Source organism: Alnus glutinosa, chromosome 6 (genome assembly GCF_958979055.1).
Source record: "Alnus glutinosa chromosome 6, dhAlnGlut1.1, whole genome shotgun sequence".
Taxonomy (NCBI): domain Eukaryota; kingdom Viridiplantae; phylum Streptophyta; class Magnoliopsida; order Fagales; family Betulaceae; genus Alnus; species Alnus glutinosa.
This window is the reverse complement of record NC_084891.1, coordinates 5,358,444-5,383,439: the sequence shown is the minus strand read 5'-3', so window position 1 is coordinate 5,383,439 and position 24,996 is coordinate 5,358,444. Positions and strand designations below refer to the sequence as shown.

The following is a 24,996-nucleotide window of genomic DNA, read 5'->3' as shown; positions in this document are numbered from 1 at the left end:
TGTGTAGTTGGGTCCAAGTTAATTTAGGAGATGGATCAAATTAAAGCCTATTAAAAATGAAATAACATTATGTTCTTTCATATTTATGTCTCAAAAATGACCAGTGATTAATGATTTATGGTGATTTGGTACTTAAGGGAAAGGTTCAAATCAACATAGGGCCTAATTGCCCTAAATTTGATTATTTTCTTTAGGTAGTTTTTGGAAACATTTACAAAAGTTAACCTAGTTTTTAAAAACCCTTATGTTATAGCATTTATAAGCCATATTTGCGTTTTCACTAAAAAAAGGAAAAAAACTTCACCTACCACCATTGATCTTTTATCACTTTTGTAATCATACCTTTAAATTTTAAAAAATGTCAATTTAGGGTTACTATCTTTCAGAAATTTTGTAATGTCAACCTTCTGTCAAAATTCACCACTAAATCAAAAGGTTGATGGGTGAAATCTCCAAAATACCCCTAAAATGTTTATAAAATTACAAAAATACATTGAATTTGGATGAGGGTATTTTAGAAATTTTACTTCTTCCGTTAGGATTTAATGGTGAATTTGGATGGGAGGGTTGACATTGCAAACTTCTAAAAGATGGTAACCTTAAATTGACATTTTTTTAAGTTTAATGGTATGATTGCAAAAGTGATGAAAGATAAAGGGTAGTAAGTAAAGTTTTTTCCTAAACAATGACTAATCAAGTTACAATCAGAGCTTCTTACAATCACTTATAAAGCCAAATCTCACTTAGTAAGAAACCAATGTTAAACTTAATACTCACGAACTCTTTTATAATCCGCTCGCTCAATAATTTATATTTCAAATATAAAACTAATTAACTTTTTGGAGTGTCATGACTTATGCAATCAAGGTGTTTGATAATTGTGAGCCAACTGTATTTGAGAGCATGCCCTCATAGCACATGAAGAAATTTGATGAAACTTTCTTTAAGGGACATGGACGACAAACTCCTTTTGGGACATACTCCTCTCTCACGTCTTTTTCATGGGACTCAAATTGATGATGGATTATCCACATCGTGATTTCCGTTTCTTGAACAACCCAATACAAAATATAATAATTTGAGGCTTTTTTTTTTTTTTTTTTTTTTTATAAATTTATGGAAGCAACTTTGATCTTTTAACAAAGTGTTTTTAGTGAAGCTTTTGCAAGTAGAAGCGTTACCGTTTGGGTTTACGGCTTCGTAACGTTTGATTTAAAAATAGTGATTTAAAAAGCACAATTTAAGAGCGCATTTGGTAAAATCACAGTTTGACTTTCAAAATCGTGCATTTTTAAAAATGCACCCCTATTACCAGCGATTTGAAAACGTTGATTTTTCTACGTTTTCAAATCGTAATTTTTTAAAAATGCACATTTAGTATGCGAAATTGTAGTGTCAAATGCACTCGAAATAGCTTACTGATATGGTAACTTTATTCACCGTCGTGAAAACTTTTCCGTTTGTACAATTACTTTTGAGGAAATTTGTAAGAGTTACATGCTCTAATAAAAATGTATAAAATGACCTAATTTGTGAGAATTAATTACATATTAAAGCATCACACGCCACATAAGCCAAGCCTCAATAGATCAACAACAACCTTATCTTGTCTATGGCTCTCAAATCTCACTCTAATATATAGCCTTCCATTACCTTTCACCAAGCTTCCTGAAGAGGTCCTCAGCAAACATCACTAGTACTTTGAAAATCTTTAAAGCTTTGTTTTCTAGTGCCTACCAAACGCATGAACATACTGAACATGGCTTTTGGCAGAAACCATTAACCTTTTTTGTCCATATCATACATACATATCATTTTCATTTTACTTAGAAAGTTCTTTTTGGTAAAACAAAATATTTCTACTTGTTGCAAGATATATGGTTCTAACTTCTAATGGCAATATATATATATATATATATATATATATATATATATATATATATAGAGAGAGAGAGAGAGAGAGAGAGAGAGAGAGAGAGAGATAAAAAGAAGCCATCAATAAGTGACCCATGGAAAGACTACCAAAGACTTTCATGTTAAAGAATTAGGTCAGATTCAACTTCAACAAATGTTAGGTTAGCTTACCCAAAATATTGACAAAATCTTTAGACCTAATTAGAGGACAAAACTTTCTTTCAAAATGGGTTGGAGGAAAATTCCTTTCATCGAGTCTATTAAGCTGGAATCTATCCTTATGTGTGATAATCGCATGTTCTGAGGACAGATGTCAGTTTAATAGATTGGACTTTATGAATTAGTTGTAGAAAAACTTTGTCCATTATCAGACATGGACCCTCACAGGGATATCAGTACACATTTCTTGCAGCAGCTTCGAATTCAAGCATAGTAAAACCAAAACTTACAATGAGGGAATTTCATTGATTTGTATTTATATGTATAAAATGTCATCTTTTTTGGAAGTTGAATGCCTTAATTGAATAGGCAAAGGTGAATCCAAACAACACTGAAATTCCAACAATTACAATGGCAACAACACCCACAAAGTCATGTCTATACCCAAAATAACTCATCAAAAACTCTTCCACACTCTCACCAGAATCAAGTGTGTCATCAATGTCACCAAATTGTGAAGCAATCAATCCATACAAGGTCCAAGAGACTGGACAAGCCCAATAGTACCATCTCCACCAGATTGGCATCCTCTGTCACAAGGAAAATTTAGTCCATGTAAGTTAGGGTTTCAGTTTGTATAGTGCAGAAAAACATGAATAGGGATTGAAACTTACTGTTCTGGGAATGACAAATCCTGAGAAAAGATTCCAGATTGCATAGAAAGCTGAAGAAACTATAGCAGCAATGTTGTAGTTTGGAGTAACAGCCACGGCCATCATGCCATAGAAAGTGAAGTATAATAGGGTGAAGTACATGAAGAAGATATACCACAAGAATTTGCCGACTTTCCAATCAAACCCGATCATGGCATACACTATGATCCCATATATTAGAGTCTGAACAAAAATGTAAGGAAGCTCAATAAAAACCTGCAAAACAAATGGAATTTGGTGAGGAAACATGGTGATGCAATGCACTAAACATGGTGAGTGTTAGAATATAATTTAAATGATTAAGTTTAGGAAAAAGTTCACATACTCCCTCAAACTATCACAACAATGTCCCCCCAAACTTTCAATTAAAACAATGTCTTTCTCAAACTACTAAAAAATTGTCAATATCCCTCCAAAGCCAGCAAAAAGACATAAATGACTTCAGAATTTTTTCAATAAAACAAAAATACTCCTATAAATTCAGAAAATATATATATATATATATATATATATATATATATATATATATATATATATATATATATATATATATATATATATATATATATATTAACTTTTTTGAAGAAAAAAAATGAAAAATTATTATTTTAAAGAAAAAAACGATTTTTTTTAATTTCTTTTAAAAAACCAAAAATTATCTTTTTTTAAAAAAATAAAAATAAAAAATAAAAACGAAAACTTTTAATTTTTAAATTTGGCCACCTTTGATTTTTATGTATTTATTTTTTATTTTTTTATTTTAGTTTTTAGTTTTAATTTTTTTTTCTGAATTTTTAGTATTTTTGTATTTTATTAAGGGTATTTTTTTCATTAGAGGAACATTGACAATTTTTGATAGTTTGGAAGGGAGGAAACATTATTCAAATTGAAAGTTTGGAGGGAACATTGTCCATTAGGTGGTAGTTTGAGGGGGGTATGTGAACTTTGGACTTTGCCCTTAAGTTTATTATTTCCTATCAACTCAAGCTTTTAGGACAATTGGTGCTTTAAGAGCATCCCTAGTGAACTCTCTATTCTTTAGCTAAAAAACTCACATTTTTTAGTTTAACTAGCAACTTTACAAAAGCACCACACAATAAACTTTCTAAATCTCACTCTATTCTATTTAAATATAAGTTTTATTCTAGCTTTATTCTTTTTTTTTTTATTCTCAAAACCACCCCACAAACCAAGAAAGAGTGAGACAATGAGAGAGAGAGAGAGTGAGAAAATGAATATAAAAATGTAAGAAAATGGGATAGAGAGGAACATTGTTTCTCCAAATATGGAGTACAAATCTGACAAGTATTATAATAGAGAATGGAAAGAGAGCTTAGTAAATGACGTGAATTTTAGCCAAAATTTGGCTAAACATTACTTTTCGAGAGCTCAATAGGTGTAATGACTCACTCCAACGACACAATATTGTCCGCTTTTGGCTCTCCCGAACCAGACTTCCCAGGAGGTCACCCATCTTGGTATTACTCTCGCAGAAACACATTAATTAACTGCAGAGTTCTGATAGATTCATGGTCATTACGACTTTAAAACGCGCTGTGTCAAGAAGGGTGTGTTTATACATATAAGCACATCCTCATTCCTAGGCGATGTGGGACGTCACAATGGGGATGCTCTAACATGGTATCAAAACCATAAGTCAAGTTCGAACTCTAACTCCACAAATCACCCTCAATTTCAGTTAAATATTCCACGTGTTGAGTCTCATATATTAAGGGGGAGTTTGAACCCACAAGTAAAGAAGAGTAGTAGAAGATAATATACATGATAAAGTCTACCATTTTTTATTAGCTTAAGTTTTGGGACAATTGATGATTTAACTGAGGAATTCTCCATATAATGGCAACCTTATTGAACTTCATAGACCAAGTAAAATACCTGACCAAAGGCATATGGCAAAGCAGAATACATTCCAGCTGCTCTTTCTCTGTAAAAGACTGTTCTCTCAATGGCCACAACTGATTGCACTGATGAGGCATTTTGTACCCCAATGAAGAGCACAGCAGCATACATGGAACCCATTGCATTAAAAAGATCTTGTCGGTTTCGCCTACATTTCAAAGAAAAATTTATCAAGTTAGGGACTAAGCAATTTGAGTGCCATTTACACACAACATGTTTTGGTTTTTATGTTTTGTACCTTTTGGAGCCAATATCCCAGAATATTGTCCCAAACATTAAAGCTGTGAATGTTGTGAATAGGAGTCTGACTGCACCGTATGGTGGGTTTCGCCAATATGACAAATGTTGTTTCCATAGGCAAGCCATACATTGGGTAAAGAAAGGCTGTGAGTATTGTGTAGGGAAGTACAAGTCTTTTGAACCTGGCAGAGGTGTACTTAGTTCCTTGATCAAGGCCTTGTTTCTCCTGAATCAATCACCATGCAGAATTAGTTACTATAGAACGGAAGTTTACATAGACAGTGGAAATTTGTTTCAGAACTTCCGTATTTTCCCTTTAAATTCAAAGGACATTTCAAAGTCTTGAACAATGAATGTTTGGTAAAATTTTCCTTCTAACAAATAATAATAATCATATAGCTCAGAAAATATATATATATATATATATAATGATATCAGTCTCCAAGGCAAGTTTGGTTCGCAATTGTAATCCTACCTATAAAGTTCTGAGTTCTTGTATACGTCGGTGAAATTCACCCCAAGAGCTGCTTCTTGTGCTACTGAAGTAACCTCCAACATCCAAGTAGCAGGATTGTATTTATCCTTAATCTTAGGAACTCCATCAATTCCCTTGATGAAAACAACCCACCTATGTCAGTAACACTGTGGCAAACAAGGGAAGAATTTATAGTACTATCATGGATTTATTAGCCTAACCGCAAAGTTTTTTTTTTTTTTTTTTCGTGAATTAAATGGGAAGAATTTATTAGCCTAACCTCAAAGTAGTTGATCAAATGGGAAGAATGGCGGCCTAATGCACCTACATATATCTCTTCACCTCCCCTTTTCAAGAGAAATAACTGCATCACAATATTGAAGTTTTCAGTTCTTGTATAAAATTAACACAAAATTCCAATTAACTATTGGCAAGGTATCTCACCTCATCAAAAGCATCAAATATATCAATGCTGGGCTGGTGGATGGTGCACACCACAGTTCGACCTGTGTCTACCGTGTTCCTCACTGTTCTCATCACTATAGCTGCTGCCCTGGCATCAAGACCAGAGGTCGGTTCATCCATGAATATAATAGATGGGTTGGCAACAAGCTCAACTGCAATTGTCAGCCTTTTGCGCTGCTCAGTCGATAGACCATTCACGCCAGGCAATCCAACAAGGGCTTCTCTCAATGAGTTCAGTTCCACCAGCTCCATGACTTCCTCAATGAACATCTGCAACCCATAATCATATTTATCGGTAACCTGATAAGCCTAAATACGATGCATGAATGTTAAAAGCTCCTTGCTTTTGGATGCCTATCTAATCAAAAGATCATGAATTTCTATTTGTCCAAAAAGCCTAAACTGAACAGTTCCCTCACTTATGGATCTAAACTCTCAATACCAAGATAAATTATCACTTGTTCTAAAATCTTAAACTAATAACAAATGACAAATTTAATTATTTAATCAATATTCTAACAGAATCAAAATAAATCATTTAAGGTCAAAACTATACCTTTCTGGTTGTGAAGTCAACCTCAGGTGGTAACCGAAGCCATGCAGAATAAACCAAAGACTCATAGACTGTCACATGAGGAGAGTGGATGTCAGTTTGCTCGCAGTATCCTGAAATGCGGGCAAATGTTTCTTGCTTTTTGGGATACCCTGATATAGTGATGCTTCCCTCAATATATCCACCAGTTTTCCTCCCTGCCAACACATCCAATAGAGTAGTCTTGCCTGCACCACTCACACCCATTAGAGCAGTGAGGACTCCTGGCCTAAAAGCACCGCTCACCCCCTTCAAGAGTTCCAGCCGATCCTCAGGAACGCCCTGAGCTTTCATTTCCTGAAAGCAATCATGATAACAAATTTAGGATGCAGATACATTAATCAAAACCAGGAATTAGCTGAAATGTTCTAATTAATAATGAAAAACAAAAGCACATTTGCATCCAGGAACTTTAGCGGTATTGGGGCATGAGATTTAGTACCCTCCAAAATTCTTAATATGATGTTGGCTCCTAATAAAGGTAGATACCTGTGGCATGTCTATAGCATATCTGATTTCATCAAATGTGATAGAAAGGGGTTGAAAAGGAAGAACCATCCCCCGGCGTTTAGCGTCATTAATGCTGCTCACTCTTGTAGACAAGGTCCTGGATGATACACTTCTTCGACCTTCATTCCCTCTATCTGCATTATTATCATCGTGAATATGTTATAGCTAGAATCCAATGAGCAGAAATATAAACGTGAATCTGAGAGCTTGATGACCCACCAGAAAAGCTATTTTCTCTTGACGGTAACTCAATGAACTCTCCACTTCTACTAACTTCTTTCTCAGCCAAGGCCTCTCTGGATAGTACTGCCTGAGGCTTCCCAAATGCTGCAGCAAAGTAGTCTAATTATCAGAACGTTATGTCCAATTATGAAAAATCAAACTCGTATGAGTAGGGTACTTACGATCAAGATAATGTAGGGCCAACGTGAATAGGAAATTGAAAAGCAAAATATATCCAATTAATGCTCCAACTCCAATCCAATACCAGTATGCTTCTGTGAATACCCCACGAGACTTCAAGACTAAAACTCCTAATGGCTCTGTTGAATTAGGAGGAACCTATGACAAGTATTTCCACATACTTATTAGCTAGTATTGATCAATATCTTTTTCCCAGTTCTTTTACTCCTAATATGTGTTTGTTTTGTCAGAATTCAAAGAAGTGATGCTTACATGTCTCCAACTCTTTCCAAGAAATTCATTGACAGTTATAGCATTCTGTGCATACATCATTGGTGAGATCCAGTAACCCCACAGCCACCATTTCGGTATATCGTCTGATACAAAAGAACATAGTATTTAAGCACCAGCTTCTGTAACAAAGAACCAAGAAGTAAAGAAGATTTATTGCGTAGAGTAAATTGTATCATTTGTTCACCTCGTGATAAAACAAATCCACCTAAAGCAAGAACTGCAAGTAAAGCGAAAGACCCGAATGTGTTCGCAACAATGATATTTCTCCCTAATGCCCCCATCAATCGAAAAAGTCCAGATGCCATCTGGTTAATACATAGGAGTAAAAGAAAGTGTTTGAAAAACCTGCCATAAAGAACGTACATTAAAATCTGGAACTTAAATTTGAACTGTGATGTTTATAATGACTTCTATTTGCTCTCACCGTTCAATGTTGGGATCAAAGCCTATGACATAATAAGTCATGACTACCCAAATGGCAACTTCCAGGAAGGTTATTGGGATCTTAAGTATCCATGTTGGTAGAGAGTATGCCCAAGAAGGATAGAAGAGGAGGTCCCTCTGCTTATAGAAGACAGGAAGTTTTACGATGGTCATGGCAAGCTCCGAGAATCCATTAAACATTATTATGATGATTGTAAAGAACATAGCACCCATATAAATCCCACCATCTGCAGTTGTATCCCGGTGCAGCTCAGTTCGTAAAAATAATGTCATTGTTATAAAAGCCGATAGAATTAGCTGAAAATAAAATATTAAAAAAAAAATAGTTAGAATTTGCTGAACTTAAATGTGAAGCTCAATGGTACTCCAAAAATTTTCTGCTTGCACTTATGTAACCCAACAGACTTTAAAGATTCACCAGCCTGTTTCTTATTCCTTTTAAAATACAGTTAAATGCTTGGATACTACTTACTTGGAACATCTTGAAAATGTAGACAAATGAATTCCTCTTCATAAGCAAAAGTTCTCTAGATACACAAGCTTTGAATAGTTCCTTCTTGCTAACTCCATACTTTTTGGTTGTTAAAGCAGCGGGATGGCCTTTGGACTTGTCAAAAGGTATAGCAAGTTCATCACCTAGTTTTTGACCAATGTGAAATGACTGAAATGCTTCACCAAATTCCTTGACTGAAACAAAACTATAAGGTTCATCTTTATTTGCCCAGTACTGCTCTTGATCTTTCCTTGATGTCACCTATCACAATATTTTATATAAAAATAAAACAACAATAACAAAAAGAAAAAGTCCAATCTCTTCTGAAAAATGAATTGTGGTACAAGAGGGATATTGTGAATCAAAATGTGAATTACTTCTTGTAAGAAGTCAGCAACCCCCTTTCTCTCTGGACATTTGAAGCCCATGTATTCAAAGAACTCGAGCACATTTTCGCGAGGACCCTGATACACAATTTGCCCGTCTGAGAGGAGAATTATGTCATCAAATAGGTCATAAGTTTCTGGAGCTGGCTGGAGGAGAGAGATAACTGCTGTTCCATTGAGAATGTGGATGGATTGTCTGAGTGAGTTTACTATCTGAAATGTTGTTGAACTGTCCAGCCCAGTGGAGATCTCATCCATGAAAAGTGCTTTTGCTGGCCCGACCAGCATTTCCCCTATATTTTGTTGGCCATACATTTCAAAGAATCAACTCAAATGAGGCCTTTGGAAGTCAGAAGGCAAAGAGAGTGTGGCAATATTGTTCTATGCTTTACCTGTTGTGACTCGCTTCCTTTGTCCCCCAGATATACCTCGTAGCATTTCATCCCCCACTAGGGTATCAGCACAGACTTCAAGTCCAAGAATCTTCAAAATTTTAGAATCAAGAACGGAAATTACATACCATATTTTTGTATTTTTATTTATAATACATCCTTTTAGAATCAGATGGATTGAAGGTTTTACCTTGAGTATATAATCTGTTACGACACTGGGTTCTTGCCCTTCTAGTGATGCAGCCTGCAAAAATTTGAGGTGTTAAGCAATTGTAGATAATGAAAATGTACTTTTAGCAACAACTTTTACAGTTGAACAAAAATCAAAGAGGAAATAACAGGAGTTTTCCTAGAGTTTTCTCTCCTCCAGCTGCTAACTCACCTTCATATAGATGTCAAGATCAGGATCTGGCTTAATGTTTGCCGCCTTCTCTCTCCTTGATAATTCTGCCAACATCTCTGCATAATTTCCATGCGAAAAATTTAATAAAAACCTCTACATTCTTGAGGATGACTTTAATATGTCAATGTTCATGGGGTTTAATTTTCAACTGACCATAACGTGGCCCGACCCCTTGACATCTTGCCGAAAAAGCTAGTGTTTCTCTCACCGTCATTTCTCCTATATGGACATCATATTGGCTTATATAAGCTGCAGTCCTCTGCGGTACAAAATGCTCCATTCCATGTCCATTGTACGTGACTCTCCCTGAGGACTGGAATTCAAAAGCTCTTTTATGAAATAAATCATAACAAAGTGAAAACACCTCCCCCAACTAAGCAGTGAACATGTTGGAATCTAATTCTCTTACTTTCAGCTCTTTCCCAAGTTTTCCTGCCAAAGCCAATAGCAATGTGGTCTTTCCAGAGCCTGGGGGGCCTAAAAGCAATGTCATTCTGCAGAATCCGGATCAACTAATTGAGAAATGGACAGTTGAAAGAGTCTATGATGAATATTTTAATAAGTTGTGTCTACTAATTAACCTTCTAGGCTTGATGATTCCACAAACATCATGAAGAATTGGTAATGGTTTCTTTCGATTTGGAATAATGTGAAGATAACTCAGGAACCCCTACATAGAGAGACAGAGAGAATGGGTTAATTAAATTCAAAGATAATTTTTTAAGAGACTATTATAGACCCATTATTGTATGATCTAAAAGATGAACCATATATACCTCTAACATATTAACACAAAAATTGAATATTGTGGGTAATCCCCTGCTTCCAACATAAGCTTCTGCTTCTACACGTAGGTGCTCGAACCGGACTTCAATTGTCGGAATATCAAGCCCAACACTGCGTTTCAAATTTGAAATACAGAGAAAAACCCGGCTCAAAAACACATTAGGAACTTGCTTCAAACACAACATAAACGCTAACGCAACGAACACACACACAAAGATAAAAAGATGTTTAAGTTATTGGGTGGAGTTTACCGTTCAACGCGGTCCTTGAGCTTCAACAAGAAGTTCTCGTTATCTTCATCAGCAATCTTCAATAGCCGCTCGAACAAATTCTTCCTCTCTAACACCCCAAGATTCTTTACATCAATCTCTCTGGCGTGACCCTCCGCTTCAGTGAGTATACCTCTCGTTATACGCATATAGGTGGGCAGTTTCTCAAGAGCAGCCCATTTCAAAGTTTCTTCCTCGTTGTCTTCCCGCGAAGACTTGGAGAAAACATCCATGGCACTGTTCCTCCAGATGTTAGAGCTGCTTAGACGTCCACTACTTACTCTGAATGCATCACCACCACCACCACCCTCCATTTGATCACCTGCTACAGTTTTCCAATATAACCACACAAAACCCAGAGTTTTTTCTCCGACTTTCATGCAAGAAAACTCGACTGCATGGATATTCGTGCTGAAAGCTCCCCTGTTTCGGAAATGGGGTCCCCTCTCTGTATGGATGGACAGAACTATACAGCAATGTCTCTGTCTCTCTCTGTCCGTAACAACGTTACAAGAATTTGGTCTTCTTCAGGACTTAGATGCGAGTATATATATATCATATCTGGAAAATTTCACATGGCTTTAGGAGTAAACAAACTACAAAGGGTCAACTATTCTTTGTACTTTAATTGCATATATATCACCCGGAGGAAGTAGCTTGGCCGACATCATACTATAAAAAGTGCTTATTACTGCTAATATTTTTTTATAAATTGATTTGATTTTCCAAATAATGGATACAATCTAACCCTTCTTATCTGGATGATTCAGTATGTTTTTTTTTTACTCGTTTTCAACTCTTCTAAAGATCTCTCTGTCGTTTTTGTTTTTTATATTTTTGTAATTTTTTCTTTTCTCCTTTTCCCCGTATTAAATAAAAAATAAAAAATAAAAAAAATTACTCAAATATTAGGAAGAGCTAAACGCTTGTTAGGTATTTTGGTTAACGAACTATTAGGGATTTCTAGGAAAGTCATTTTTTAGTGAGCACATAATATATAGTATATTAAGGCATCACTTAATCCAAAAGCTTAAACATGTGAGTTTGGGCTCAATTATACTATATAAACCATTCACTCTTCTTACATCTTAGTAATGCAAGACACCTCACAAATACACTCAACACGAACGAGCCAACTTGATATTTTGACATTTTTCTTCTTGGTTTGGTAGACCAATCACTTTCCAGATCGGCCCGTTTTGCCATAAGAACAATTCTAAGTAAAGAGAGTGTTAAGTGTCACGTAGACTTACAAACTGACGTAGCAGTTCACACATAACGCTATTACTTCAGTCACGATCAGATTTAATTATTTTGTATCTTTTTTTTTTTTTTTGTTAACGAAAGATTTGAGTATTTCATTGATCAAAGATCACGAGTATAAAGTTTTGCATATCAAAGCATAAAACTCTACAAAATCATAGACACACATAGATACAAACAAAATTCTTTCAATAAAGTGATATCTATGACTTTCATCTTCCGCTAACTCATGTACAAAAATAGTTAAAAAGCATATTTGCTCTAAGTATATTAGATCTAAGACAATGATAGTCAAATATCCTAGAAAAATTTATTTAAACCGACTGTGAGAAATAACCCATCACACCGAACTATTCAGGTCGTGAGAGATAACCCGTTACACTTGAGTAACTTTCATCTCATAGATCACCCATGAGAGTAGATCAAAAGAAAATAAAACTCTTATTCAAAGCAAAAACACTACCAGCAAACAGCAGCAACAGCCAGGAATGAGATGAACGGCACAGCACAAAAGTAGATGGACGAATGCATAGCGGAGAGGACAAAATTGCTAATCTGGTCGAAAAACACCTACAAACAAAAGAAAAAAAAAACCAGAATGTGAGGAAAATGATAGGAGCGAAGAGTAAACAGAAAAATGAAGGGGAGAAGTGAGCAGATCTGCTCTCTCCTCCTCTCAAATTTCAATGAAGTTTAGGGTCAACTTCCAAATCCTTCTTTTAAAATTATTTTGTATGTGGCATTATAAGAATTACGTGAATAGTAAAAATTGTAATAATCCGTGACAAACTGTCATGATATTACTGTTAGTGAACCCCGGCCACAAAACCAAATCATTACATCGTGTATGAGTCACTTGGCTCAATTTCCCAAATTTCACTAGAATTTTAAATTTTGCCTTGTACGTATTTCTGAAGATTAGTAAAATATCTCTCTCTCTCTCTCTCTCTCTCTCTCTATATATATATATATATATGGTGACGGATTTAGGGGCCAGTATAGGCCATGACCCCCTCAATTTTATAAAAAATAAAAATTTAGCCTACCGACTACTACCAACAATTTTTTTTTTCTGGTTCCGTCTTTGTGTATATATATATATTGTTCCCAATGGGTAGCTCAATCGACTAGAGATTACGCCTCATGAAGCAGAGGTCACTAGTTCGAATTTCTCATCTTCCTATTGTGTGGACATATAAAAAATATATATATATAATGTCTTCCACGTATTTTCAAGAAAATTCAATATTTATTTGGAGGTGCCCAAGAAGATAAAAGTAATCGACGAACGAGCGCCGACTTAAACGTATATTTTATTTTTGAGGTATCAAGATATTGTCGGGAAAATAAAATGAAAACAAGAAATTGAATCAAGTTGGCTTCTTCATTACCTTGATCCCCGGTGGGCATTACTTATTACTTAAATGTTGTTAATTGCATCTACCTAGGAATTTGCCATTTGTTAATTGTCATATAATGATGCTTTATTTTAAGCCTATCATAGATGGGGCTTGTTATTTGCACTTCAAGTGCATAACAAGGGCACAATATCCCCTCACATGGGGTGGGTCTCAGTATGTGGAACTCACTCCCATGTGAGGGGGTGTTGTACCCCTATTGTGTACCTGAAGTGCAAATAGCATTTTCCATCATAGATTTTCTATGTCCAATATTCTTTTCTTAATTGAAGCATTAAATTTTTCTTTAGGGAAAGGGAGAAGAAAAAAAATTTGGCCCTTAGTTTTGATATGTTTAAAAGTTTATTATGTGACTGCGTGTTTATTTGACAACATGTTTGGCGATTCCGTCCACCAAGGGCTTATCGACCCTCAGACCCAACAAAGCCTATTAATCCCTTGAGTTAGGATGTGCTTGTTGGCCGGAGTAAGGACCAGTATCGACGGATTAGCCTCCTCCTCCAAGGGAATCACCAGCCCGCTAAGTGTGTTACAAGGGGACTATCGATAACTACTCATTACAACAAATTGTAAGACCACTCTGACTATTGTACCAAGTAGAGAAAAATATTTGTCGGCCATTACCCACGTTACAAAAATCATGTCTGCCGCACTCCCAAGCGAGGGAATCCATAAGCCTTTTCTAACTTTATAACTTTCTATTCTTCGTGAGAATTCTTTACTGATTTAAGTATCAGAGTGTTCTTCGCTGACAATTCCGACAAGTTACCTCGCCTGTTTCTTGTCCCTTTGCAAGTCTCTTTAATTGGACCACCCACGCATGGTCAATTGTACCAACAATGCTAAAGAAATCTCAAAGAATGATTTTTTTTCTTCTTTTTTTTTTTATTATCTTAACCTATGGATCAACTTTTAAACACATTAAAACTCAAGGACCAACTTTTATTTTCCCTAATTTTGACTTTGCAAACTTAGTTCTATTCAAACTCCCTTTAGTGGAGATATTAGTTAGATGAGAGTAATTCTTAATCTCTTTACAAGAAAGTTCAAAAAAGTTTCAAGGTAATCAATGGAATCCAAAAGGTCAAACAATAATTTAAGTAACCAACAAATTATTTTTAACGAATTTAATTGTCAATAGTACTCCAAGGTCAAGCTGTTGGGTATGAAGAGTCGGTGGTTGAGATCGATCAGCTCCAATCAAGATCTAGCTAGCTCTACACATTCAATGCATTTTATCCACAAATCAATGGGTGAGATTAAATGTATTCCACAAAATCAGATGGTATACTAACTCCACTGGGATCTGACCCTATTAATTAATATTTAATATTTATTAGTGAGGTGTTAATTAGTTTCTATAAGAAATGGTGCCAACTCCTTTATGGCTAGCTGGTTCCTCTGAAGCATGACAAAATGTTCCATCTTTAAACAATGGCCGGTGAGTTGTTGGAGAAGAAACATAATACAAATAAGCTTTACACGTCTGCGCTTACTTCAGCTTCACCTTATCCTTAGCAATGAAATTCCAAAAAGTGTGTTGATGGGGTATAATTCTATCTAACATCCATTTAACAATGTTGACGTGGCACTCCAAACTAGCTCTTGGATTAACTCAGTATTGTTAGATAGAATTATAGTATGTATTATTTCTCATGTGATAAGTGTTCCTTTATTTTTATAATTTTCAGGTTTAAAAAGTTTTGGGAATTGGGCCGACAAAGGTCGGCCGACCCATATGATTTATATACAAAGACCAGAAAATCTACCCATAAGCAAAAGCTAAAATGAATCATGTTGGTACAATTTTCGGTTTGATGACGTGTCGCATTTTGATTCGCTTTCTTTAAGATCTGCAAAACAGTAAAAAACTTGTCGGGGGTGCCGACTGAACCCACTCTGGTGCCTAAGTCAAATTCTGTAGACAATTTCAAGAAGTAACGAAAGCATAATAAAATCATAAAAATTAGAGTTTATTTCATACCTGGGTACTAGTCTATTTATAGGCACACAGTTCTGAAATACTTGGAGGGCTCTAATATAGTTCAATTAGGAGTCTGATCCCAAGATTGTATGAGATCAGACTTATCTTTCTAAGAGTCCAGTTCGAGGTGGGATACTCCTTGTCAGCTGATTTCATATAGGTATCAGATATCGGATCTCATATTTTATGGGATAATGGTCTATTCCTCGGGATAGACTCCTTCTACGTCTTGCTAGGGATTATAAGATTAAATCTTATCTTGTGAATCCAGTTGTAATATCCAGATAAACATCTTAGCATGTTTCATCCATATAGCCTCGTGGTGATCCCAAAACCAACTGGATATGGGCCTTCAGTATGTTCTTATATCTTTCCCAAGATGATGATGTTCAGGGATCGTTCGAGTGTTCTTATTCTCGTTTCTTTTATCCGACATTCATAAAATTCTGCAATGGGTATCCGAGACCCAGATGATCAAGTGAGTCTTGTTGGGTTGGTTGGATCGAATGGGCATGAGGCTCGGTCGTGGGCCCGCTTGGCTTTGAGAATGATAATTTTCCCAACAAATCCTATACTCGGTCCTAATCTACACACATAGCAGGAAATCTATTCCCAAAGCAAGAAAGGAGTCCCAAGGAGAGTAACTGTGCACGGATCCAAAACGTGGGACACTTTTCTAGTTTAAGGGATAATTGTCACTTAAAAGATAGGCCGTTCGCGCCCGCCGGGTGGGGAGGGGGGGGGGGGGGGGGGGGGGTACTCAGACGTAACAACTGAAGACATGAAAACGGTTAAATGAGAGTTTCTATAAAAGGCAAGTTCAAACTAGGTAAAATGGACTTTTTGGCTCTAAGTTTAAAACTCTGATTTATGCTCCGTTTGTTTCGGCGTAAAATGATTTCGGTATTTTCCGGTATTTGGTAGGGGCGAAAATAATGGTCAACGAAAATTATTTTCGATTTGACTGTAAAAACTTATTTAATTTTCGGAAAACGATTTACGATTTTTAAAACCGTAAATCGTTTTCCGAAATTAAGCTCTTCGTCCTTACACGCATGTTTGATATCCGATCGTCAGAATTTAGCAATTGTCAGTTGTCGAAATTCAGTCGGCGCCGGAGTCCGACAACATCACGTCGTCGGAATTCTGCCGACGCTGGAATCAGGCCACCGGTGGACCAAATTCCGGCCGGAATATTGCCGAATTCCTGCCAAGTCGGCCGGATCTGGCCAAAACGGCCAGGATCCGGCCGGATATGACCGGATCCGGCCATATCCGGAAGATTCCGGCCGGATCCGGTCAAACTTTCTTGCTGGAATCCGGCAATGGCGACCAGACGTTGCCGGATTCCAGCGACATTTGTCAAACTTTGATTTTTGCATTTCGTAATTTTTTCGTGCGAATCAAACACAGAAAAATATTTTCGAGAAAATCATTTTTTCTGAAAATGATTTCGTCGAAATCATTTTACGTCGAAACAAACGGAACATTAGTGCATTCTAATTTCCTTTCCAAACACAATACTTACTTAAGCATCCAAGCCATTTCCGCACCCATCGGCAAGCTCTTGTGCTTATATTATTTCTATTTTGTAGGTGTGGATTGATCCGCTATCTGACATTAGGAAATTGTTCTATCGAGAGAACAGAATAAAATCATAAAAATTAGAGTTTATTTCGTACCTGGGTACTAATCTATTTATAGGCACACAGTTCTGAGATACTTAGAGTGCTCTGATATAATTCAATTAGGTGTCTGATCCCAAGATTGTATGAGATCAGACTTATCTTTCTAAGAGTCCAGTTCGAGGTGGGATACCCATTGTCAGCTAATTTCATATAGGTATCAGATATCGGATCCAATATTTTATGGGATAATGGTCTATCCCTCAAGATAGACTCCTTCTACGTCGTGCTAGGAATTATAAGATTAAACCTTATCCCGTGAATCCCGATTGTAATATCCAAATAAACATCTCAGCATGGTTCATCCATATCGCCTCGTAGTGATCCCAGGACCAACTGGATATGGGCCTTCGGTATGTTCTTATATCTTTCCCAAAATGATGACGTTCGCATTGTTCGGGGATCGTTCGGGTGTTCTTATTCTCGTTTCTTTTATCCGAGGGCATTCATAAAATTTTGCAATGGGTATCCAAGACCCCGATGGTCAAGTGAGTCTTGCTGGGCTAGGGGGTGTACTCAGACGTAACAACTGAAGACATGAAAACGGTTAAATGAGAGTTTCTATAAAAGGCAAGTTCAAACTAGGTAAAATGGACTTTTTGGCTCTAAGTTTAAAACTTTGATTTAGTGCATTCTAATTTTTCCATACACAATACTGATTTAAGCATCCGAGTCATTTCCGCAACCATCGGCAATCTCTTTGTGCTTATATTATTTCTATTTTGTAGGTGTAGATTGATCCGTTATCTGACATTAGGAAATTGTTCTTTCCTAGAGCACTTTGTCTTTTGAATTATTTGTTAATCATTAAAAATAAAATAAAGGGTACATTATCACCTGTATTAGAACAGTTGAAAATGCAGGTAGGAGTTTGTTGTCAGATGATTTTCTTTTTATAAAGGAAAATGGTGATTGCTTAGACGGCCTTTGTCTAATTAATTTGAGCTTAATCAGGGAATCCATGACAGCAATATATGTCATGGATTCATGTGCTAAGGTATTACTTCAGCATCGACAACTTGTGACAAGCACTTTCTCATCAATTTTCTTATTAAGAGTTGGTATTCTTTGTTAATTATTGTTTAATTATTAGATCATATGCTTAATTAATTCATCCCATCTTCACAAGGAAATTAAATATTATTATTTCTCAAGATCCGCCATAAAATAGAAACCAATCTCAAGTAAAGCAAGATGATCATCAAATCATTTAAAAAAAAAAAAAAAAAAAAGACTAGGATGTAACTAGGATTTTTCATTTAGAATGGTCAAATCGATTTTTAGTAAGAGTCAAACCTAATTTTTAATTCCATATATATTTAACTTGATAAAAAAAAAAAAAAAAAAAAAAAAAAAAAAAAAAAAAAAAATTTGTATAAGACAATTTAAAAACTAAGGAGAGCCATGGTCTATACATGGGTCCGTCCCTGCATACGAAAAATAGTTATAGTGTAACACTGACGTTCATCGGTGCACTTATTTGTTTCTTAAAATTGGGTTAGAGTAATTTTTTAGGGTTAAATATATATTTGCTTCCTATGCTTTACGATCTTTATTTTTTGCATCCTCAATTTCATTTTTTCTCAAATTTGGTACCTGTGGTATATGAAAAGACGGAAATGGTACCTCCGTCTGATTTCCCGTCCAAAACTAACGTCCACCCACTTCATTGGTTATCTAAAAATTTGAAGCCCAAAACCCAATTCTTTACACATCGTTTCCAACAACATCTAGACAACAACATGACAGAAAATGTCGAGGGTGGACGTTAGTTTTGGACGGAAAATCAGACGGAGGTACCATTTCCGTCTTTTCATATACCACAGGTACCAAATTTGATAAAAAGTGAAATTGAGGGGGCAAAAAATAAAGGTTGTAAAGCACAGGGGTCAAATATGTATTTAACCCAATTTTTAAAAAAATTAACATATATCTAAAATACACGTAATTTTCACGTATATATTATATATACATGAAAATCACATACATTTTAATGATATATTAGTTTAATATTATTATAAATTACTCCAACTTTTTTAAAAAGGAAAACTTTGTGAGACATCCTATGCTCAAGCAAGGTCACCCAAAAGATAAATGATTGAATATGCATAAATAAATTAACTGGATCTGTTCCCATGTGTACGAAATCCCCATGAATCCGGAGAAGATCTGTCGGTCCACAGTCAACGACTGTATTTTTCTAATATTTAATAATTTGTTTTTTTGAATTCCTAATATTTAATAATTTGTCACACCTATTTAAGTACACTGCATCGGCAGCATGATTCACTTTATTTGATCCTAAAACTTCTCTTTTCTTTTTCTTTTTTTCTTTTTTTCTTTTCTTGAAATATTAAACAACTCCAAAATATCTTTAATGATTTTATTATTATTATTATTATTAAAGAAAATATTCCTTGATGATACTAATAAAATAACATTTCAAGTCAGCCCTGCTGCCTGCACTGCTTTCCTGGCTTCCAAAAAAGGTGCACCAAACATACATGCAACTCGGATTAAATAAATTAGAACATTTTTTGGTGAACTAAAATCAACAATTTCTTCAGAACCCAAAATTATCACGAAATCATAGATAAAATGGGCCATGTGCTTAGAAAGCATATAGATTCTTGCTATATTAACCAAATGAGAAATGTCAAAAAAAAAAAATACACCTACATTTTACTGGGCTAACGTGGCAGAACCAGTCAGTTGTGAAATTTTAAAAAAATTCTACAACTAATATAAGGGTTAAAAAGCATTTTCACGTCAAACCCATAAAATAAAAGTGTAATTTTTAGCATTACTCTACAAGGGAGACAGCTATCCCTACGTTGGAGGTGGTAGCGTGAACATCCATCTGTTGGCAGTGGTTCGTCACCCTTCCGTTGGAGATGGCATTCTCATTTTTTTTTCTTTTTAATAAAATAGTTTTAGAAAGAAAAATTATGTTCTAAATAATGTGATAAAAAGTTTTAGACAATTTTGGGCAAAAAAAATAAAATACAAAAAACTTAAAGAGTTAAAAGTCAAATTTAACGTCGGCCACTTGAGGCTTGGGGGGGGGGGGGAGGCCTAGCCCCTCCCCAATTCCCAAGTTTCTCCAAAAAAAAAAAAAATTAAAATTTTACCTCTAATTTTTTTTTTTTTAGTTTTGGCCCTAGAATTTTTTTTTTTTTTCAATTTGACCCCTCCAAATTGTAAAAGCTGACTCCGCCCCCTGAATTTAACAAACTAAGGAGTAAATTAAAACTCGCAACGACTTTCGCGCTAGGACACTCATCCGTTGCTGGTGCGCAATAACTAAAAGAATAAAATTATATTTCTCTTTTGATTTAATCTTAGTTGCAAATATGTTTGGTGTACCGTTTTGAAAGTAGTGCAGGGCTGACTTGAAAGTTGAAATGTTACTTCATTACAATCCGTAGTACCATGAGAACATGGGGGAACCAAAAATATTGATTTGGGAGGTAAAATTAAATAATAATAATAATAAAAAAAAAAAAAAAAATCGACGGTAGGAAAGGGGGCTGTTATGTACCCATAATAGGGTGAAGGGTATTATAAGAATTATATTAATGTTCTCTTTAATAGAATAATTAGATTAGGTTTTAAATAAGGTAAGAGTTGTATTCTCTCTTTAAGAGAATAATAGGGTTTATTATTAGGTTTAAATAAGGTAAGAATCGTATTCTCTCTTTAAGAGAATAATAGGGTTTATTATTAGGTTTAAATAAGGTAAGAGTCGTATTCTCTCTTTAAGAGAATAATAGGGTTTATTAATATGGTATTAGTCGTATTTAGAATTAGTAATATTTATTTATTTATTGTTTCCGTAATTCGGTTTTGTAACCCTATATATAGGGGTATTGAAGCATGAATAAGATATCAAGAAGAAAATTATTATAATTTAACTCTTGTAGTTGATTAGGAGTTTTTTTGGGTTTTTCGAATAATCCTAACTTAAGAGGCCCAGGGTACCTCGAATACCCTACTATCCCACACACTTCCCAATCCAAATTATACATTGTTCATCCCCCGTTACGAAGGTCCGTAACAGAGGCAAAGAAAAATGATTTTTGCACATCACTTGTATATTTTTTGTACATCATTTTTTTAAATCAACTATTGGATTTGTAGGACCCACACGAATTCACATGTGGATTCTACAGATCAAATGGTTAATTTTAAAAAGTGATGTACAAAAGATGCACAAGTGATGTGCATATAGCATGTCTTTGAGGCAAAAGGAAAACACATTTTTAGGGGTCTACCTTATAAATATGTGTGTGTGTATATATATATATATTGAGAGAATTTTAAAAGTTTGGAGGGACAGAAGTCCCTGCATTGGAGGAATATGTACAAAATTGCACGTTTATTGACAGATAAATCAAAAAATTAGCTTGATCTTTTAATATTTTTTTTGACACTTTCTTGGTTAAACATGTTTAGCATTTGTGTTTTGAATATAATTTAAATGGCAAGTTGAAGATAGGACGAAGTTTGGAGAAATTAAGTACAATTGCTTGCTCGGTTCCAAAAGGTTGTGGAGGGAATATTGAATGAAAGGAAACATGTTATTTTTCCAACTATTAACTATTTTTCTTGTTTTATTTATTTATTTATTTTTATTAGAATCGAGCACAATTTTATAAATAAACCCTTTTAAGTACAACGCTCAACAGCAATAATATCCGAAATACATAGGGGGTTTCCTTAAGAAAACATTGCTCATCACTAAGGTATAATGCTTCTCTAACGAGCCGGTGAGCCGCACCATTTAAATTACGACTAACTAACATGATTAACTTGCCACTTTTATAGGCTATTCAATATCCCTTTTAAGTGTCTTCGATGAGGTCTCCGTATGTAATCAAATTCTGCCCATTCATTTTAAGAACCTGCATTATTTGGAGAGCATCGCCTCCTGGGAGGAGCAATGAATATTTAACGTCATTGGGGTCATGATAGTGGAAGATTTTTCAAAGCTTTAGAACAGTTTTTTCTTTGAGCATATTCCATACCAACTGCCATTCAAAATGCAGCAACTAGTCTGACAACAACACAAATTACTAATTAAGTAGTCATGGAAGAGTAATTAAAAGGTTTTTAAATTAGGGATGACAGAGGCAGGACTCAGGAGTGGGACTATGGCACAGATTATGTGTTGGGTCCAAAAACAGCTCTTTTGGGAACCGTCTCTATTGGAGTTGGAAGGGTTAAAAAAACAAATAAGAAAATAAAAAATACACTGATACCATCTCTAACAAAAAAAAAAAGTCGCAAATAATCTGTTTAGGGGTGTGATTAGAAAAATATAACCAAAATAGAGAGGTGTTCTGATTGGTCCGGTCTAAATCCTCTCTCCTCTCTCCACTCTCACTCTATTTCACCTAACTTCCTCCTCCGGTCCTCCTCCTCCTCATTCGTCGCTGTCGGAGTTGCCATCGCCAGGGATGGAGCCAGACATTTTAATGGGAGAAGGTTAAATAATTTTATTTTTTTTTTAAAGTAGGAGTTAAAGTGTGTATATATATATATATATAAAGCCACATTTTAAGTAAATTAAACATAACCTAGTTTTTTTATTTTTATTATTCCCTTCAAATTAAAAATCAATAAGCAAAATTGAAAAGAAAGTTTTTGGAAAAAAAAATAAAAGTAAAGAAAACCATTGTCCAAAGATTCAGAAAATGGAAAATAAATAATAAAAAATAAAATGTCTTAGTTTCTATATTGAAATTTCTCAATTTCAGTTGAATAAATTGTGTGCTTTTCGGCGTTCTCGCGCGCAAGGCTTTACCAGGATGACATGGTTCTTGAAGCTAACATTCTCTTGCTTCTTTTGTTAGAACAGTTCACTCTAACTAATACAATAGCCAACTAACTATTATACAAAACACACTATATTCTACACAACACATTTTGCTAAATGCAACACAAAGCAAATGAAACACATATCTTCTAGACTTTTCTTATGACATCTAGCTATATTGAAATGAATTCCCATTTCATTTTATCTTTGCCACACATCCTTAGGAAATTGAGCTTTGCCAGGTGTGTGACTCCTCAAGTCCACACATGTTTTCTTCCAATGCACTGCTTTACTAAACCCCTTTCATTCACTTTGAACAAAACATGTGTAACTTTGTAAAGCTCCTTCCATTGTTACCTTTCTCAGACATGTCTGTTTCTACTTGTGAAATATTAAATGAAAAAGTTTTGACAATGAAGCTATCACTTCAAATGAGATGAAACTAGTTGAAGAGATAATAAAAGGGACGTTCTTTTTCTCGCTCTCTCCCTCCAGACCCAAGAGAGTTTCCTCTCCCAAGTGTGAGTGTGTTGCCGGGGAGGGACCATCCCTCCCCCGACAGTTTTATTCCCTTAGTCTTCTTGGACTAAGGAGGTTTTTGTTCTTCCTTGGGTTTTCCCAATAGAGGTTAGAGTCTCCCAGTCATTAGAGTTGTGGAGTTTTGTTCCCCCAAATTAGATCCGGTGGTGATTTTCGTCCCCCCGGACTAGATCCGGCCTTGGTTTTGGTCCTCCTAGTCCTTTTGGACTATGGAGGTTTGTGTGTGTTTATTTTTTTAGTTTTCATTGTTTGTTGGTAGGAAAGCACTCTAGAGAGGTTCCGAAGGGGAAGATCTGTTCATTTTCGCCGTCCTATGGTCGACACTCTCCCCCCGGCCTTGTCCGCCGCTGCCCTCTAATCCAGGCGCCTCTTGCATCGGGCAGAACGCTCATCAGAGATTGACACGTGGTCATCACGCGCCATGGTGTTTTCACACCTTGGACCACGCATGATGGCCACTCCCCGCCCCTTTTACCATGACTGGTGGCGCGTGGGGGCTTTTTGGTGTTTGTCGGCTTCAAGGGATCTTCTGAAGGTGGCGTGTGTGCCTCACGCGTTGTCTCCGGTGGGGGTTTTTCTTCCAACGACAACCTCTGTTTTTGGATATTTTCTTTGTATTTGACAAATTGCTCTGTGGGTAGACTAACTTGGTCATTACTTTTAGCATAGATTGTTTGTGACCGACTCCATAACGCAAGTAGGGGTTTTTATGTCAACGCAGAGGCATATTTTTGTTGACTAGATTTTATTTGTAGCAATCTATCTATTTTAGTCTCGAGTCTGTTTGGCTCAGGATTTGGGTGCACACCTTTTGGTGGTGTAATATGTACACCTTTATAGTGGTCTTAAGTACCCTTTCCATGATTAATGAAAGTGTTTAACTTTCCCTCAAAAAAAAAAAAAAAGGGACGAGGCCATGGGGCCAAAAAAAATTTTTATTAGAGGCCAATAGGCAAAAAGCCTTATAAATTTATTTATTTTTCTTAAGAGTTAAGGGGGCTATGACCCCTATCAGCCCCCTTCCCTCCATCACTGCCCGTCGCGATGTCCGCAAATGCAAGTTTTAGGCTGCAGTAACTCCCTTTACGCTTATGAGGTGTCATCGATAAAACCAATATTTTTTAAGAGTTGATTTTGTTTATTTATTTGTTTTACAAGTCTTTTGGTTATATGGGCAAACCACATATTCGCAAACACATGCAAGAAAGAACGTACAAGAAACAAATAGAAAGATGAGATTTTGAATGGCCTTTCTTTAAAGACAAAGAATCTCGATCTTCCTCTTCGAATGCGAAGACAATGGGTTGAACAGGTTTTCGACTCTCAATCTTCGAAGACACAGAATTGTTCTCCATTTTCAAAGACGAAGAACAACGAAGACGAACAAAACCTCTCCTTCTTTGGTGGTGACAATAAAATTGGAGAACAACA

The 24,996-nt window shown here is 35.6% G+C and overlaps 1 protein-coding gene across 2 annotated transcripts; it reads right to left on the bottom strand.

Annotated features, from left to right (window-relative positions):
- Positions 1 to 2,353: 2,353 nt before the first annotated feature.
- Positions 2,354 to 11,368, bottom strand: LOC133870646 (pleiotropic drug resistance protein 1-like). 2 transcript variants are annotated; one of them, XM_062307811.1, is made up of 24 exons: positions 10,840 to 11,368; positions 10,579 to 10,699; positions 10,384 to 10,472; positions 10,212 to 10,296; positions 9,956 to 10,115; positions 9,782 to 9,858; positions 9,590 to 9,643; positions 9,400 to 9,490; positions 8,999 to 9,300; positions 8,601 to 8,882; positions 8,109 to 8,425; positions 7,869 to 8,029; positions 7,664 to 7,767; positions 7,393 to 7,549; positions 7,208 to 7,315; positions 6,968 to 7,122; positions 6,443 to 6,775; positions 5,866 to 6,156; positions 5,702 to 5,785; positions 5,422 to 5,555; positions 4,945 to 5,172; positions 4,683 to 4,854; positions 2,748 to 3,002; positions 2,355 to 2,663 (listed from the first exon to the last, which is right to left on the bottom strand). In XM_062307811.1, exons 1-24 carry the CDS (start codon positions 11,235 to 11,237, stop codon positions 2,406 to 2,408), a joined length of 4,416 nt encoding a protein of 1,471 aa, XP_062163795.1. In that variant the 5' UTR covers positions 11,238 to 11,368; the 3' UTR covers positions 2,355 to 2,405. The 2 variants fall into 2 exon arrangements, with proteins under 2 accessions (XP_062163794.1, XP_062163795.1); XM_062307810.1 differs by having other exon boundaries at positions 2,354 to 2,663; positions 9,400 to 9,643.
- Between the last annotated feature and the right edge of the window lie 13,628 nt (positions 11,369 to 24,996).